Raw genomic sequence first — 18,135 nt, 5'->3', positions numbered from 1 at the left:
GAAAGACAGCATGGATAAGTCAGGCTGAATGGGGTGCTGTAACCGTTCTATGCCTTCATTGCTATTTCGATTTTTTTCAAGAAAGAAAGCCCCCGCCAATTGTTTCTTTTGAAAATTTATTTGCTTGCTCTACACTTCCAGCCGACTGCCCCTATTCCTCAGACTCCTCAGAAATCTACAACATTTCCTAGGGCCCACACACACACAATCACAGGCAATTTCCAGTGAAAGTAGGTTTGAAGTTAAATGCATTTGGAATTCAAGTGCCATAAAGGTCCAACGCTAGACAAGATGTTGTAGATCACTGGGGTTAATTTTATCCTCGAAAAATCAGCCCACCAAGAAACTGACAGCAATGTAGCAGGCTGCAGGTAGTCTGAAGGAGCTCACCCTCGTGAAAGGTGGTTAAATATCATGCAAGCTGCTAATTGTTTCCCTAACTAATTGGAAGTGCCTTTAATCCAGGAGTTAAGGAAACAATTCAAGGCATCCTGTTCTTTGCGACAATGAAGATTTATGTAATTCAGAAAGGTATGAGTGCTACCAACAAGACTTTTGAAATGGATCATACATATAATGGTTGGCTATTGAAGTTCAATATGTTTAATGCATGTTCTTTCTGTTGCTTGTGTGATTGTGTTCCAAACTGGGCAATTCATATGGAGTACGGTGCAACAACAGTACAGAAGATGCGTAGAGAGATCAGTTCAGTCCAAAGAGGTCATTCAGGAGTCTGGCAACAGCGGGGAAGAAACTGTTTTTAAATCTGTTAGTGTGTGTTCTTAGACTTTTGTATCTTCGATCTGATGGAAGAGATTGGAGGGGTGGGGGGGTCTTTGGTTATGTTGCCCATTTTTCAAAGACAGCAGGAAGTGTGGAATCAATAGATGAAAAGCAGGTTCACATGATGGACTGGGCTGTGTTCATGACTCTGTAACCTCTTATGGTCTTGGGCCGAGCAGTCACCATACCAAGCTGTGATGCTGCCAGATAGGATGCTTTCTATGGTGCATCTGTATAAATTGGTAAGAGTCAATATGGACATGTCTAATTTGCTTAGTTTCCTGAGGACGTATAGGCGGTGTTGTGCTTTCTTGGTCATAGCGGACCAGGACAGACTGTTGATGATGTGCACAGCTAGAAATTTGAAGCTGTCAACCATCTCCACCTCAACACCATTGATGCAGACAGGGGTGAGTACAGCACTTTGCTTCTTGAAGTTGATGACCAGCTCCTTTACTTTTGCTGACATTAAGGGAGAGATTGTTGTCGATGCGCAATGCCACTTGGTTCTGTATCTCCTTCCTGCATTCTGACACATCGCTATTTGAGATCCAATCCACTACGGTCGCATAATCAGCAAACTTTGGAATTGGAGCCAAATTTTGCCACGCAGTTGAAGATGGAGTTGGAGTTGAATTTTGCCACACAGTCATGTGTGTATAGGGAGTATAGAAGGGGCTAAGTACACAGCCTTGCGAGGTCCCGGTATTGAGGACAATCGTGGAGCAGGTGTCGTTGTTTATCCTTACCGATTGTTGTCTATGGGTCAGGAAGTCGAGGATCCAGTTGCAGAGGGAGGAGTCAAGTCCGAGGTCTTGGAGTTTGGATATGAACTTGGCTGAGATTATGGTGTTGAAGATGGAGCTGTAGTCAATCAATAGGAGACTCACATAGGAGTCCTTGTTATTGGAATGCTCCAGGCATGTGTGAACGGCCAGAGAGATAGAATCTGCTGTTGGCTGGTTGCGGCGGTATGTGAATTGCAGTGGATGAAAGCATTCGAGAAATATGGAGTTGATGCGTCTCATGATCAACCTCTCTAAGCACTTCTTAATGATAGGTGTCAAGGCCACGGGATTGTAGTCGTTGAGGCATGTTGCCTGGTTCTTCTTTGGCACCGATACGATGGTGGTCATCTTGAAGCAGGTGGGAAACTCAGAATGGAGTAGGGAGAGTTTGAAGATGTCTACAAACACACCCGCCAGTTGGTCCATTCAGGATCTGAGTGCACAACCAGGGTCTCTGTCAGGACCTGTTGCTTTCCATGGGTTCACTTTCAAGAAGGCCGATCTGACTTCTGAGACTATGACGATAGGAATGGGTATGTCTGAGGCTGTTGGGGCCAGTTGATAACGGGTTTGTTGGCTTCCTGCTCGAAACAAGCATAGAATGCATTGCGTTAATCGGGTGCTTGCTTTGTAGCCCGTTATGTTGTTTAAGCCTTGCCACAATAGACAAGAGTTCGTCTCATTAATAATAATAATTGCTTATCGTCACAAGTAGGCTTCAATGAAGTTACTGTGAAAGCCCCTAGTTGCCACATTCCGGCAGCTGTTCAGGGAGGCCGGTACGGGAATTGAACCCGCACTGCTGCCTTGTTCTGCATTACAAGCCAGCTGTTTAGCCCACTGTGCTAAACCAACCCCAAGAAGTGTGTTAGTCTGTGACTCTAACTTAATCTGGTGTTGTCTCGGTGTCCCTGATAGCTTTGTGGAGGTTGTACCTAGATTTCTTGTATAAGTCAGGGTCGCCTGTCTTGATCGCCTCAGACCTGGACTTCAGTCGGGTATAGATCTCCCGGTTAAACCATGGTTTCTGGTTGCCAAACGTACAAACTACCTTCTTTGGCATGCAATCATCGTCACACTTACTGATGAAGTGTGTGACAGTGGTTGCAAACTCATTTAGGTTGACCATTGAGTTCTTGAACATGGACCGGTCCAAACAGTCACGTCAGAGCTTTTCCATTGCCTCGGACCAGCATTGCACGACCTTAACTGGATTCTCCCGCTTAAGTTTCTGCTTAGATGCCAGGGGAAGGAGCACCGTCTTGTGGTATTTAATTAATGCGGTATTTAATCAATTTGAGATAAATATTTGGTATAATAAACATCTTTAAAATGCAAAATCTTGATGTTGCATTCTTTCTGTTAATAATGGAAAGTTTGAATTTGTCTTTGAATGTTATCAGTCGCTAAGACTGATTGCATATGCAAGTGAAACTTTTACTCCAATCCAGGCTTTGAGCTCACAAGTCTTCCATGTTAGGGAAGATTCAGTAAATGAAAAGCTGAATTCCGTTCACATGTGAACTGTCTATTGCACCATTATTAATATGGAGCAGGATCAGAGGACAGCATAATACTGCAGAGGACATAGTGGGATATTTAATTGTTACTGCTCAAGCAGCCAGTCCACCGAAGCATTCAAGTTAGCTGGGAGGGGAGACAGAGGAGTAGTCTTGGAGGTGCACAGATTCACCAGGCAACTGTGACTGAGGTATGCCATCTCAGCCACACAACCTGCACGACAACAATCTGCCCTTTGTGGTAGAGAATTTCAGCACCCTCAACTTTTGGTACCCTGTCACGGGGAACCTAAGCAACAATAAAAGAAAATTGAGTCATTGAGCGGCAATACAGAAGGACACCAAGTTTGAGAGTTTTTCTTTCTTATTTTTACCTCCTAGAAACGTGCAATAATTTCTATTCAGATAGTGATCTAGATAATACAACAAAGGCAGAACTTAATACATGAAATGTGAAATTCACTAACACAAACATTTATCTGTTAATAAATGCATCAAAGAACATAGAACATACAGTGCTGAAGGAGGTGCCCATCGTTACATACAAATGGAAAGCATAAGAGGCTTTATCAAAAAGAAGCAAAAGTATTTCTCCAGTGCACACTGGAGAATGGAAGCAAGTGTACAATATCTTACAAGAATTTATTTTGTTATAGTATGCTACCTGTGGTACATGCGGTGCATCAGCTTGGTAATGCAAAATTAAGTGAAAATGGAGCAATTGGGGGTGGAATGAAATATGGGACCAAGAGTATAGAAGTTAAGCAAGGTTGAATCATGGACAAAATAGAATGGGGTTTCCAGCTACAGAACGAACTGCCTGGGGCAGCAGTGCAATTGGTTCTCTATAATACGTGGCACGTTTACACTCTTAATTACATACACAAACTGTATTTCATAGATTAAGTCAGAGAATAATGCATCCCTCACACTCTCATCTATCTCCCCATGTCATTTGCCACCTTTCATCAAAAAGAGGAAGATAAACGACTTGAGAGACAAAGATATACAGACTAAAAGAAAGGCAATGGAGACTGACAAGAAAGGCAGAAACAGAAAGTGAGATTTACCGTGTGTAGACACTCTCAGGATATCCACTAGCAATAAAGTTAAAATGGTATATGTGCAGCATTTTCTGTCCATCGCATCAAATTTCCTGTGTCAAACTTCTCCATCACCCTGTGGGCAAATTTATTTCTAAGCAGCTTGACAAAAATCTACCTGCATTATAAGAACATGCACAGACACTTCAGATGCCATTCACTTCAAACTTCTATGTCTCACTTCAAAGAGTTGAAACAAACGAAGGAAAACAATAACAAACTCATTTGAAATACATAAAACCCGCCAGTGACAGAAAATAACCGAAGCATAATGTCTACAGCTTCCTGATTAGCTATGTACGAAGGCAACATTGTTTACTTATCAAATAGATGTTTAACCTTAAAGAAATATCTAATGATACTTAAAACAGAACTTTGCCATAATACTAACCCTATCCTTACTTGCTATCAACATGGAAGATTTGTTATCTCTGTTCAGAAAAAGCAGAAATCCAGTCTGCAGTCTCCAGTCAGTAGAGAAATTCTATCCCCCTACCCCTCCAATGAACTTCCATTCCACACCCCCATCCCACAAACATTCAAGAGGAGAATATATTCAGGGAATTTATAATAATCAAACAATTATCTGAGCACCCCGACCAAAGAAAAACTGCACTTTTATCCCGGGTTCTAACTTGCGAGCAGAACAGCAATTAAACTCTGATTTTGCCATTCCCGTTGCCAAATATTTCATAAGTATATAATAATTAGTGAGTGAACAATTTATTTAATATACTAGCAGGTGGCTTGAGACATGACCATTGACAAGTTAAGCTGTGAATATAAAACATTGAGTGTAAGTTGGGTAACAGACTTATTACCACAGGATCACCGAATGGCACCCTCAATGTACGCAAAAGGAAAACGTTAGTGGAAAAACATGGCCAAAAATGGTTACAATAGGATGCAATGCTCGTCACCAAAGTGCACTTCCCACAAAACCTTTATCACACATAGATTACAGTGCATGCATTTTCTTTTAACACTTACTTCCGATGTTACATTGGGTTTCCATTAAGCTTAAACTTGTCTACTTATACAGTCACTAGCCATAGGGTTCTCCCCAAGTCTGGCTCCAAGGCAGGTAATATTGTGCTAACATGTAGAACAGCACTACCTGCTTGCGGCCTTCAAACATCGTCTCCTAGCCCTCCCCATATTCCCTCTTCTGTTGCCAAAGCTCTCATCTAACCTGACTACTCAGTTCTCTGCAGAATCAAAGAAATCCCAAAAGCCATTTTCCACTCTGATCAAGTAGTGGCTTCAAGTAAAGTAATTTCTGTGCCTTTAACTAAGGGATAATCCTGGTTGTGATTGGGAAGGCAAAGACAAAATTCCTAAAAGGGCAGGATAACTGCAAAACGCACTTCAAGTAGTTTTCTGCAAGGACGGCACGGTGGTGCAGTGGTTAGCACTGCTGCCTCACGGCGCCGAGTTTGATCCTTGCCCCGGGTCACTACGCTTGTGGCGTTTGCACATTTGCCCGTGTCTGCGTAGGTGGATTGACCATGTTAAATTGCCCCTTAATTGGGGGAAAAATAAATTGGGTACTTTAAATTTTTTTTTTTTTTTTTTTAAAAAGGGCAGTATGGCATTGTTGCCTACGGCGCTGAGGACCCGGGTTCGAATCCCGGCCCTGGGTCACTGTCCGTGTGGAGTTTGCACATTCTCCCCGTGTCTGCGTGGGTTTCACCCCCACAACCCAAAAGATGTGCAGGATAGGTGGATTGGCCAATCTAAATTGCCCCTTAATTGGAAAAAATAATTGGGTACTCTAAATTTAAAAAAAAAAGGGCAGCATGGTGGTACAGTGGTTAGCACTGCTGCCTCACGGCGCTGAGGAACCGGGTTTGATCCTGACCCCAGGTCACTGTCCATGCAGAGTTTGCGCATTCTACCAGTATCTGTGTGGGTCTCACCTCCACAACCCAAAAAGATGTGCAAGGTTGGTGAATCGACCACACTTAATGGCCCTTAAAAAGGAAAAAAGAATTAGAAACTCTCATTTTTAAAAAAAAAAGTAGCCTTTTGTAAAACTTTGATGTGGAAGGGAATTCATGAACACTAACCTACAGAACTCCGAACATCACACCCCTCCTTGTTAACTGCTAAAGATGTGCCCACTTCCCACTCCTTCCATCCCTGCTACCCATCTCTAAAAACAAAACAGCTATCATGGCATCTCGAACTGTGATCTATTTTGTAATAATACAGTAGAAGCTCACGAAGCACCAAGAACTTCCAAAGCCATTTTCCACCTCGTTTAGCAAAACCCTAGAACTCCTTTCCACCCTTCTGAACATCCAAGACTCTCATCCCAGTAACTACACAGCCAGCAACACCTTTCCAGATGCTCCCACACTCCATCTCAGTGCTTCCTCATGGAACAGCCTACATCCCCCTACTGCGACACTTCCAGGCCCGGAATTATAGCCTCCCACTAATGCAAGGTACAGTCTTTTGCCCAATACTCTCAAATCCCTGCAGTGGCTTCGTCTTGCCTCCTCCTCATAAGCATCTCCCCTATTGTTATCTGCATCATGGACTTTTTAAAAAAAAAAGGCAAGTCACAAAATTATTTATACTGTCAAACAGAACAGATTTAATAATTTGAAAAGAATGTAAATAATTGCATCACTTGACAGTGTTGTGCAAAGTTTTGTAAAGAGTGCGAAAGTTGAGAAGTGGGTGCAATGGGGAAGGAGTGCTATAATTCTATTTTTTTTGCTTTACCCCCAGCAGTTGGCGAGTGCTTTTCTTTCATCTTTAAGATAGGAAAATAGCAGGTTGCAGTTTCCAAAGTTAGTGACAGATCAACTACCAAACATGGCAAGGAAGGTGGTGTGGCACAAGTGTAATATATGGGAGGTTGTGGAGTGCACTGCAATCGTGAAAAGTCTTATTTGTGCTAAATGCCTGCAGCTTGAGCTACTGAGCTGGATTCTAAGCTGGACACATCGCAGGACATCAGGAAGGTAGAGGGCTACCAAGATACTTTGTCCCAGGAGGCCGTCACTTGAGTTTAAATCAGATGTTAGAATTGGTCGATGATCAGGTGCAAAGGATGAGGGCTACGACTGCGCAGTAGACAGGTATAGGGCAGGGATCTAACATGTAGTGATGGAAAAGCTTTGGGTGGGAGATGCTTGCTACCTGTGTGAGTGTGAACAAGAACTGCAAGGCGGATGGGTAAACTAACACCATGGTGCAGGACAATTCAATTGGGAGAGTGAAAAGCAAAATACTAACAAAAAGGGATAGTGTAGTCAGGAAATAGATACTGCTCTTGGACGATGTGACCAAGTGTTTTGAACATAATGCTGTCTGTCCAGTGCCAGAATTAAAGACCTGTCTTCATGGCTGGACATGAACTTCGATTGGGAGGGTGAGGATGCAGTTATTGTGGTTTACCCAAGAACAATGGCATTGATAGAATAATAATAATTCATCTTTATTAGTGTCACAAGTAGGCTTACATCAACACTGCAATGAAGTTACTGTGAAAAGTCCCTAGTCACCACACTCCGGCACCTGTTTGGGTACACCGAGGGAGAATTCAGAATGTCCAATTCACCCAACAAGCACGTCTTTCGGGACTTGTGGGAGGAAACCAGAGTACGCGGAGGAAACCCACGCAGACACAGGGGGAACATGCGGGCAGTGACCCAATCCAGGAATCAAACCTGGGATCCTGGTGCTGTGAAGTCACAGTGTTAGCCACATGTGCTACCATGCTTCCCTTTTTGAGGTTTGTGGGAGGGGGCTGGCGAACCATGCTCATATATTCTGAAGGTCTGCAAAATTGGGAGATATCTGGGAGGCGGTGTTCAAGACTTTGTCGGGGATAGTGAGAGTTAAGATGACTACGTGGAGTCTGCACGTTCTCCCCGTGTATGCGTGGGTTTCCTCCGGGTGCTCCGGTTTCCTCCCACAGTCCAAAGACGTGTAGTTTAGGTGGATTGGTCATGCTAAATTGCCCTTAGTGTCCAAAAAAGTTAGATGGGGTTATTGGGCTATGTGGATAGGGTGGAAGTGAGGGCTTAAGTGGGTCAGTGCAGACTCGATGGGCCGAACAGCCTCCTTCTGCACTGTATGTTCTATGTTTCCATTCCCGGGAAAAACCCATTCACATGATTCAGTGCCCTATGAACTCTGTGTACCACCTTGAATTGTATAAGGCTCATCCTCACACAACAGGAGGTTGAGGTGACTCGATGCATTATTTCGCTCCAGGCCCCCGACCCCAGCTCTTCCTCCCTGTTCCACTTAATCCCTTCCATTAGAGCCTTCCCCCCCCCCCCCCCCCCCCCCCCCCCCCCGCAATCCCTGAAACACCAAATCCTCCCTTTCACCCCCCCTAGCTCATCCGGAATCAACAACGTTTCCAACAACACATGCGCTGGTAGCCTAGGAAATGATGGTAACTCCTTTCTTGCAAAGTCCCACACTGGCAAATACCTAAACTCATTCCTGCTTGGCAACTCAGATTTCTCCCGCAATTCCTCCAACCCCACAAACTTATCCCTGATAAAACCCTTACACACTCTATCCTTTCACCACGCTACCTTCCATACATCGCATCCATCCTTCGAGGTATAAACCTATGGTTCCCACATCTAAGGGCCAATACCGGCAATATGCCTAAACTTAAAATGCCTCCTCAACCGGTTCCAAATTTAGATTGATGACACCACCATGGGATTGCGAGTAAACCTTCAAGGAGAGAACGGGAGCAGAGAAAATGTGGCAGATGCAGTATAACGTGGATAAATATGAAGTTATCCACTTCAGACGGAAAAACAAAATGGTGAAGTATCATATAAATGGTGATAGATTGGGAAACGCTGCCATACAAAGGGACCTGGGCGTCCTAGAAAACCAGTCACTGAAAGCAAGCATACAGGTCAAGCCAGCAGCTAAGAAGGCAAATGGTACATTGGCCTTCATTGTAAGAGGAGCAAGGATGCCTTACTGCAGCTGTATGGGACATTGGTGAGACCACACAGTGAGTACTGTGTGCAGTTTTAGTCTCCTTACACATGACTGGATATACTTTACAGAGGGGGAATGAAGCAAAGGTTCACCAGATTGCTTCTTGGAATGGTATGATTGTCATACGAGGGGGATTGGGTCAACTGGGCCTGTATTCACTGGAATTTAGGGGAAAGGATTAAACCAAAACATAAAATTCTGATTCGGTTGGTCAGACTGAAGGTGCGGATGACATTTCCTCTGGCTGGAGAGTCTAGTAAGAAGTCTTCCACCACCAGGTTAAAGTCCAACAGGTTTGTTTGGAGTCATTCATTTTCGGAGCACAACTCCTTTTAACAGGTGACCCGTAACACCCCAAGCGATGACCATCTCCAACAAGCAAAAATCTAACCATGATGTTCAATAATATTACCATCGTTAAATCCCCCACCAGCAACATTCTCGGAATTACAGCTGACCAGAAAAGCTCAACTAAAACCAGCCATATAGATGCTGTGGCTACAAGAACAGGTCACAGGCTGCGAATGCTGCAGTGAGTAACACACCTCCCGACTGCCGAAAGCCTCTCCACCATTTACAAAATACAAGACAGGAGTCTGATCACATACACTCGGCCAGGCAAGTCGAGAGCAACTTCCAGCGATACTAAAGAAGCTCAAGTCAAATCAATACAAGGTGGTGAAATGTAGAACTTTACTGCCATAAGCACTCAGCTGGTTGTATTTTGCACAAGAACATGGGTGTAATTTGAAGCCTGAATTAATGATGTTCTGGAATTTTTAAATATAAGTAGTCAGCCTTTGTCCTTCCCGTTATGAACTTGGGTGGAGAGATAGGGCTCTCCCTCATTCTAACTTTTAAAGAAATGAATGATTATTCATTTGTTATCTCTAGACTTCACTATTCTAATGCAACCCTGGCTTGTCTTCCACATTTTACCCTCTAAAATTGAGGGCATCCAAAACTCTTCTGTCCGTATCCTAACTTGGACCAAATCCCGTTCCCCATTAATCCTATGCTCATTGATCCGTGTTGGCTTCTGTTCAAACAAGATCTGGATTTTAAAATTCTAGTTTTCAAATGAAATGAAATGAAATGAAAATTGCTTATTGTCACAAGTAGGCTTCAATGAAGTTACTGTGAAAAGCCCCTAGTCGCCACATTCCAGAGCCTGTTCGGGGAGGCTGGTACGGGAATTGAACCGTGCGGCTGGCCTGCCTTGGTCTGGTTTCAAAGCCAGCGATTTAGCCCAGTGTGCTAAACTAGTGCTAAACAATCCCTTCCTGGTTTTGCCTTTCCTACCATTGCAACCTCCTCCTTAGCTTAATTCTTCAAGCTATCCGCAATCATCTCATTCTGGTCTCTCAAACATTCCCTATCATAACTGCTTCACCATTGGTGGCCATGGCTTCAGCTACCTAGGTCCTAAAGCTCTAGACTTTCTTCCCCATCCTTCTCCACCTCTCTTCCACTAAAACCTTGTCAAAGTTTTTACTCATTTGGTCTAATATAGCTTAGAGCCATGTTTTGTTTTATAATACTTTGTGAAGTGTCTCAAGATGTTTTATTACATTAAAGGCAGTATTTAAATATCAATTGTTATTTAACTGATGGCCTTTCAGTGTTTCACTAATTATATTGCTGCAATGTTACTTATACTTTAGGAAATAATGTAGCTATGAAGTTGCTGGGGTTTCAGTACATAACAAAGGATTGCTTAATAGAGAAAGGCATTGAGGAAGGTACAAAAAAGATTTACTACAAAGATATCAGATTGGAAGTTTACAATTGAGGAAAAAAGTGAACATGCTGGGGCTCTCCTCCCCAGAAAAGGAAAGGTTGAAACAGTGACGTGGTTGAGGCCTTTGAGGTAATGTAAGGGTATGATAGGGCGGGCGTAGAGAACTTGGAGGAGACACAAGAACTAGGGGCCCCATGTAGAATGATCATTGCTGATAAATCCAACATGGCATTCAAGAGAAAAATCTTAACAAAGGGAAGTTGCTACAAAGGGAGTAGCTGAGGTACCCAACATTGTTGCAGGTTTGTGTGGAACATCAACACTGGCAGAGGCCTTTTAGGATGAATGTCCTGCTTCTGTGCTGTAAATACATCCAGGACAAGGCGCCACTTTACAGGCAATCCATCCGCCACCTTAAATATGCACTAAGGGGAAGTAGATTTAGGACTGAGTTTAGGAGGAACTTCTTCACCCAAAAGGTTGTGAATCTATGGAATTCCTTGCCCAGTGAAGCAGTCGAGGCTCCTTCATTAAATGTTTTTAAGGTAAAGATATATAGTTTTTTGAAGAATAAAGGGATTAAGGGTTATGGTGTTCGGACCGGAAAGTGGAGCTGAGTCCACAAAAGATCAGCCATAATCTCACTGAATGACGGAGCAGGCTCGAGGGGCCAGATGGCCTACTCCTGCTCCTAGTTCTTATGCTCCTCCATCACTAGTGCCCAGTGGCTGCAGAGTGTACCATCTACAAAGTGCACTGCAGCAACTCGCCAAGCCTGCTTCAACAGCAACTTCCAAACCTGTGAAGTCTACCACCTAGAAGGATAAGGGCAGATGATGTATGGAAGCAAACACCTGCAAAACACCAGATGTTGTTCCTTGACTGTCACTGGATTGCGGTGGCATAGTGATATTGTCACTGGACTAGTAATCCAGAGACCCATGATAATGATTTGGGGACCTGGGTTCAAATCCCACCACGGCAGATGGAATTTTAAAAAGGGGCGGCTTGGTGGCACAGTGGTTAGTACTGTTGCTTCACAGCACCAGGGACACGGGTTCGATTTCCGGCTTGGGTCACTGTCTGTGCGGAGTCTGCACGTTCTCCCCGTGTCTGCATGGATTTCCTCTGGGTGCTCCTGTTTTCTCCAACAAGTCCAAAGATATGCTGGTTAGGTGGCTTGATCATGCTAAAATTGTAATGCAGTGTCCAAAGGTTAGGTTGCTGAGATCGGGGATAGGTTGGAGGTGTGGGCTTAGGTAGGGTGTTCTTTCTGGAGCCAGTGTAGACTCGAAGGGCCTAATGGCCTCCTTCTGCACTGTAAATTCTCCAATTCTCCCCGATTCCCCTCTCTTCCATCCCTGGTACCGAGCATCTAGATGTGTCTACACCACATGAGCTGCAGTGATTCAAGGAGGCAGCTCAACACTATCTTCTCAAGGACAATTAGGGATGGGCAATAATGCCGGCCTTGCCATTCACGTTCAATATCCCATCAAAATGAAATAAATGGTATTAGCCAAAGCTCTCCAAAAACATATAAAAGTATGGATTATCTGTCGCATCTCAAAACTTCAAATGCTCACAAGGCTTTCTTGTGATTAAATGATTCAGAGCAACAATGCAGGACTATTTATACATGTCCCACATGACCAAGATTTAACCAGTCTGGGAGTATATTCTGCAAGAAAATTAGTAGGCTTAATTTTGGAACACAATAACAAAGTTACTGTACAAATTATATTTTACAAAAGCAAAGTACTGCAGATACTGGATATCTGGAAAAAGACAGAAAATGCAGCAAAGAGTTGGTCTGGCAGTATCGGTGGGGAGAAAAAAAAGGGAGAATATTTCAGGCTATCGCAAGATCACAGACCTGAAACATTAACTCTATTTTTTCTCCGCAAATGACATTTTTAGAATAACGAACTGGTACTGGGTGTTGAGTACAACAAACTAAAATAATCCACATGCAAATGAGAATTTATAATTTATCCAGCCCTGCCCTTTGAAATGAAATGAAATGAAAATCGCTTATTGTCACGAGTAGGCTTCAATGAAGTTACTGTGATAAGCCCCTAGTCGCCACATTCCGGCGCCTGTCCGGGGAGGCTGGTACGGGAATCGAACCGTGCTGCTGGCCTGCTTGAAAAGCCAGCGATTTAGCCTGGTGAGCTAAACCAGCCCCTTTGTACAGGTTTAACTGGGAATCGTCGTCCTTTCTACAAATTTATAAGTTCTCTGCCTGACTGGAATCTTGAGAAATATTTAATTAACTCAGTGAATTACACTTCGTGTATGGTCTCAGATAGAATCTACAAACTTCGATTTATTCAAAGAGCTGGTATAAATAAGACTGATGCTCCTGTTTAATCCCAGCAATTTGACATTTTCACTATTTTTGTACAGAAAGACCAGCTGGGTGCATAACAAAGGCAAGAGACACTGAATTAATCCCAGGGGGCAGCCTTGTCAAGAGGTTAGCAGTCCTCAAATTCTCCTTCAATCAGAAAGATCAAATAAACACAACCTTTTCCAAAATTAAATTGTATCACTCACAGCAACACTGTTTACCTAACACTAATGGAATGACTGCAGCAATTCAAGGCTGCTCACAACCACCTTTTCAAGGGCAGTTAGGGATGGGCAATAAATGCTGGACTTACCAGTGACGCCACATCCAGAGAAAAGAGGTATTATAAAAACAAACCATGTTCCATGCAACAATCCGCTATCACAGTGCTCCAAACTTTCAAACTGAGAACTTGTAACTAACTCACATGATGCTCAAAAAAACCTATGAACTCAAAAAAAAATAGAAGCATCTTGGCTTTAAGACAAGGGCTTAAGCGACTCTATTCAGGAAAAAGTCTGTTCTTTAAATCCATTATCTTCCCAATTGCTAGAGTCCTATGTTAAATTTTGTTGGTTGGATTCTTACGGACAAAAAATTTATGGCGTGCTTTTCTTGTATTGAACAGAAAGTGGAAAACTGACCAGGTATGTTCTGTCCATAAAAAAGCAAGACAAAAACCCTTCCAATTATCACTCAATTAGTCTACCCTCCCTGATCAGCAAAGTGATGGAAGTCATTGTTGAAAGTGCTCTCAAGCACCATTTATTCAGAAATAACCCGCTCACCAATACTTCAACGAGACCAGTCAGCTCCAGACCTCACTGGAACCTTGATCCAAGCATGGACAAGAGCCTAACTCCAGAGGTGAGGTGAGAATGACTGCGCTTGACATTAATGCATGGCCAAGTATATCAAAAGGCCCTCATAAAATTGAAATCAATGGGAATCAAACACGCCACTGAATGGGATTTTACCTGGCACAAAGGAGGTTGAGTTTATTAAAAGGCCAATCATCTCAACCCCAGAACATTGTACCTCAGAAAATACGGAGGCTGGGGATTGAGGGTGATTTAGAGATGTGGATCAGAAATTGGCTAGTTGAAAGAAGACAGAGAGTGGTAGTTGATGGGAAATGTTCAGAATGGAGTTCAGTTACGAGTGGCGTACCACAAGGATCTGTTCTGGGGCCGTTGCTGTTTGTCATTTTTATAAATTACCTAGAGGAGGGCACAGAAGGTTGGGTGAGTAAATTTGCAGACGACACTAAAGTCGGTGGAGTTGTAGACAGTGTGGAAGGATGTTGCAGGTTACAGAGGGACATAGATAAGCTGCAGAGCTGGGCTGAGAGATGGCAAATTGAGTTTAATGTAGAGAAGTGTGAGGTGATTCACTTTGGAAAGAATAACAGGAATGCGGAATATTTGGCTAATGGTAAAATTCTTAGCAGTGTGGATGAGCAGAGGGATCTCGGTGTCCATGTACATAGATCCCTGAAAGTTGCCACCCAGGTTGATAGGGTTGTGAAGAAGGCCTATGGTGTGTTGGCCTTTATTGGTAGAGGGATTGAGTTCCGGAGCCATGAGGTCATGTTGCAGCTGTACAAAACGCTGGTACGGCCGCATTTGGAGTATTGCGTACAGTTCTAGTCGCCTCATTATAGGAAGGACGTGGAAGCTTTGGAACGGGTGCAGAGGAGATTTACCAGGATGTTGCCTGGTATGGAGGGAAAATCTTATGAGGAAAGGCTGTTGGACTTGAGGTTGTTTTCGTTAGAGAGAAGAAGGTTAAGAGGTGACTTAATAGAGGCATACAAAATGATCAGAGGGCTAGATAGGGTGGACAGCGAGAGCCTTCTCCCGCGGACGGAGGTGGCTAGCACGAGGGGACATAGCCTTAAATTGAGGGGTAATAGATATAGGACAGACGTCAGAGGTAGGTTTTTTACGCAAAGAGTGGTGAGGCCGTGGAATGCCCTACCTGCAACAGTAGTGAACTCGCCAACATTGAGGGCATTTAAAAGTTTATTGGATAAGCATATGGATGATAATGGCATAGTGTAGGTTAGATGGCCTTTAGTTTTTGACTTCCCATGTCGGTGCAACATCGTGGGCCGAAGGGCCTGTACTGTGCTGTATCGTTCTATGTTCTAAGGGCTAGGGCGAGCCATCTTCAGCTACTTCATCAGTCAACTTCCCACTATGATAAGGTGGTGATGATGTTGGCTGATAACGTCATGGGTATCACCCAGTTCCATTCATAGCTCCTCAGGTAATGAAGCAGTGTATATTCTCATGCAGCAAGATCTGGACAAATATCAGGTTTGGCTGTTAAATGGCAAATCACATCAGTGCCACAAAGTAACAGGAAATGACCACCTCAAGCAAGCAAGATTCTAAGCACCTCTCCACGATATTCAACAGCGCTACCATTGCTGAATTCCCCCATCACCATCCTGTGGGTTACCACTGACCAGAAACTTAACTAGGCCAACCAAAGAATTGTGACTATATGAGTATGTCAGAGGCTCGGAATTCGGAGGTAAATAACACCAACTGATTCCATAAATCCTCTCCGTCACCTACAAGGCACAAGTCTGATGAAATACTCTCCACTTTGTTGGATGAGTACATCTCCAAAGTCAAGAGCCGAAACACCAAAAAGTACAAAGCAGCCTACTCAATTGGCACCCCATCCATCAACTTTAACATTCACTCCCTCCACCACTGGCATTTCGTGACTGCAATGTGTACCATCTACAAGTGGCACTGTGGCAGCCCACCAAGGTTTCTTCAATAGTCCCGAGTAAACCTGCAGACTACCAGCTAGAAAGGCAAGGGCAGCGGCGCAATTCCACTCTAAGGCACATGCTGTCTTGACTTGGAAATATAGATGTGCTACTTCATTGTCAGTGGTCAAAGTCCAAGAACACCCTATCTAAGAGCATTATGGGTGCAGTGACACCAAAATGACTGTAGCAGCTCAAGACAACTGCAGTTTACCATCTTCTCAAGATCATTAGGAATGGGCAATAAATGGTGGCATAGCCAGCAAAGCCCACATACCATGAATGAATAAAGAAGTTTCCATAAACTTCCCACTGTCGATGTTCTATTTAATTAGGTATTCGAAAAGTAAACTCCACCACCCATGAATTATGTTCTGCTTAATATATACTCATAATTTGCATGCATTTATTTCTGACTAGTTGGTAATTTGCAACATCTCCCTAAAATAATTTAATCTCTATTTAGAATGTTGAACAGACTTCAATACATTCATTGCAGTCACAAATTTCTTGAGAACATAGCAAAAATCAATTTCCTTGTGAAATTAGAAAGAGATTGTGCTACCTTTCTTTTCTGCCTGAAGTTACCTGTAAGAGTTCTACACCTTTAGGGGATTTAGAATTTCTGATTAGTTAACCTCAACTGTGGAGATATAAGCAAAACATACCTTTGGAGAACAGCTGAAGTGCATGCCAGGCACTGGAAGTGTTGTTACATACATTGTTATGCATCTGTACAGGTAAAGTGTGCCAACTATGAAGAAGAATCTCCTGCCCACAATAGATCTGATTGAGGGTGGGGTGGGGGGGAAAAGGAGAGACAAAGGGGAAAAAGAACCATTAAAATTTCAAACTGTAGTTGCAATCAAATAAGGCAGTCTTGCTCAAATTGTTTCCAAGCCACTTCAAATATACAAAAGGTTTTATGTTGTTCTAGTCCAAGACTGAATTATTTAAGATGAAATCCTGTTTATCGTCTCTCCTGAAGAGAGGAACTGAGGAGTCTATATGCCCATTTTGTGGGGTATGAAGCATCACTGGACATTGATCATGAAGAGTGTCTCTGGCTGAATTCCCACTTACCTAACAAAGATAATTATGACACAGCTCTGGCTTAGAACAATTAACTCAGCACAGATGAAAGACCAAAACTGAGTCTGTACAACTATCCACGACAGAAATGTACAGATTTGTTCAGTTGTTAGCAAAATCCTTATTTTGCCAATCCTTAAATCACATTCAAAGCAGAAAGAAAATGAAACTGAAAACTTGAATAGGATATTGGACTGGATTTAATGCCCTATTTCATTCCAGCCTTGGAAAGCATTTTATTTTAAAACTTTTGTTCAGATCTGTCCTCCCAGGAAAATTCCACACCCCTCCGCCCACATCCCAGGGAACTACTATTCTGGTTACAACCATGTAATGTCACATAAATAATTACTACTATAGCTTTAAGTACACAATCTACAAGTGGAATGACAAATATATTCTACAGAGTAAAACTCACTTACTCTAAATTTGTAATGAAACAGGGTTAGGCATTCATTCTTTCATCAATTCATAATTTAATCAGAGTGAATTAAAGTTTCCAAGAGAAAATGGAATTCCTCTCTGACCTGCCCCTAAAGGTCAGTTCAAATCCTACAAACCCTGGCCCTTCACTCATCCCTGAGCATCTCGATAACAAGGGCTCCTGCATCAAACACATATTTATTGACTACAGCTCCACTTTCAATCTCAGCCAAGCTCATATCAAAGCCCCAAAACCTTGGCTCCTCACTCTGCAACCGGATCCTCGACTTTCTAACCCATAGACGACAATCAGCAAGAATAAACAACAACACTTCCTCCACGATAGTCCTCAAAACTGGGGACCCGCAAAGCTGTGTACTTAGCCCCCTACTATACTCCCTATACACACACGACTGCGTGGCAAAATTTGGCTGCAACTCCAAGGGGCGGCATAGTGGTTAGCACTGCTGCCTCTCAGTTCCCGGATCCCGGGTGCAATACCAGCCTCGGGTGGCTGTCGGTGTAGAGTTTGCACTTTCTTCCCTGTGTCTG

At 43.2% G+C, this 18,135-nt stretch overlaps 1 protein-coding gene across 13 annotated transcripts in view; it reads right to left on the bottom strand.

The window, feature by feature from the left end:
* sgms1 (sphingomyelin synthase 1) overlaps positions 1-18,135 on the bottom strand; it is a 162,862-nt gene that overhangs the window by 29,801 nt on the left and 114,926 nt on the right. For 12 of the 13 annotated variants that reach the window (XR_005463694.1, XM_038821273.1, XM_038821274.1 and 9 more), the window contains one exon: positions 16,737-16,854. Coding sequence is in view for 12 of the 13 variants with exons in the window: in XM_038821273.1 (XP_038677201.1) it covers positions 16,737-16,854 (118 nt within the window). In the remaining variant the exon portion in view is untranslated. Of the gene's footprint in view, positions 1-1,532; positions 1,958-16,736; positions 16,855-18,135 lie in introns of those variants that run through there. The other variant, XM_038821281.1, reaches the window with a different exon arrangement.

Source organism: Scyliorhinus canicula, chromosome 16 (assembly GCF_902713615.1).
Source record: "Scyliorhinus canicula chromosome 16, sScyCan1.1, whole genome shotgun sequence".
Classification (NCBI taxonomy): Eukaryota; Metazoa; Chordata; class Chondrichthyes; order Carcharhiniformes; family Scyliorhinidae; genus Scyliorhinus; species Scyliorhinus canicula.
This window is presented reverse-complemented; position numbering and strand designations above follow the sequence as displayed.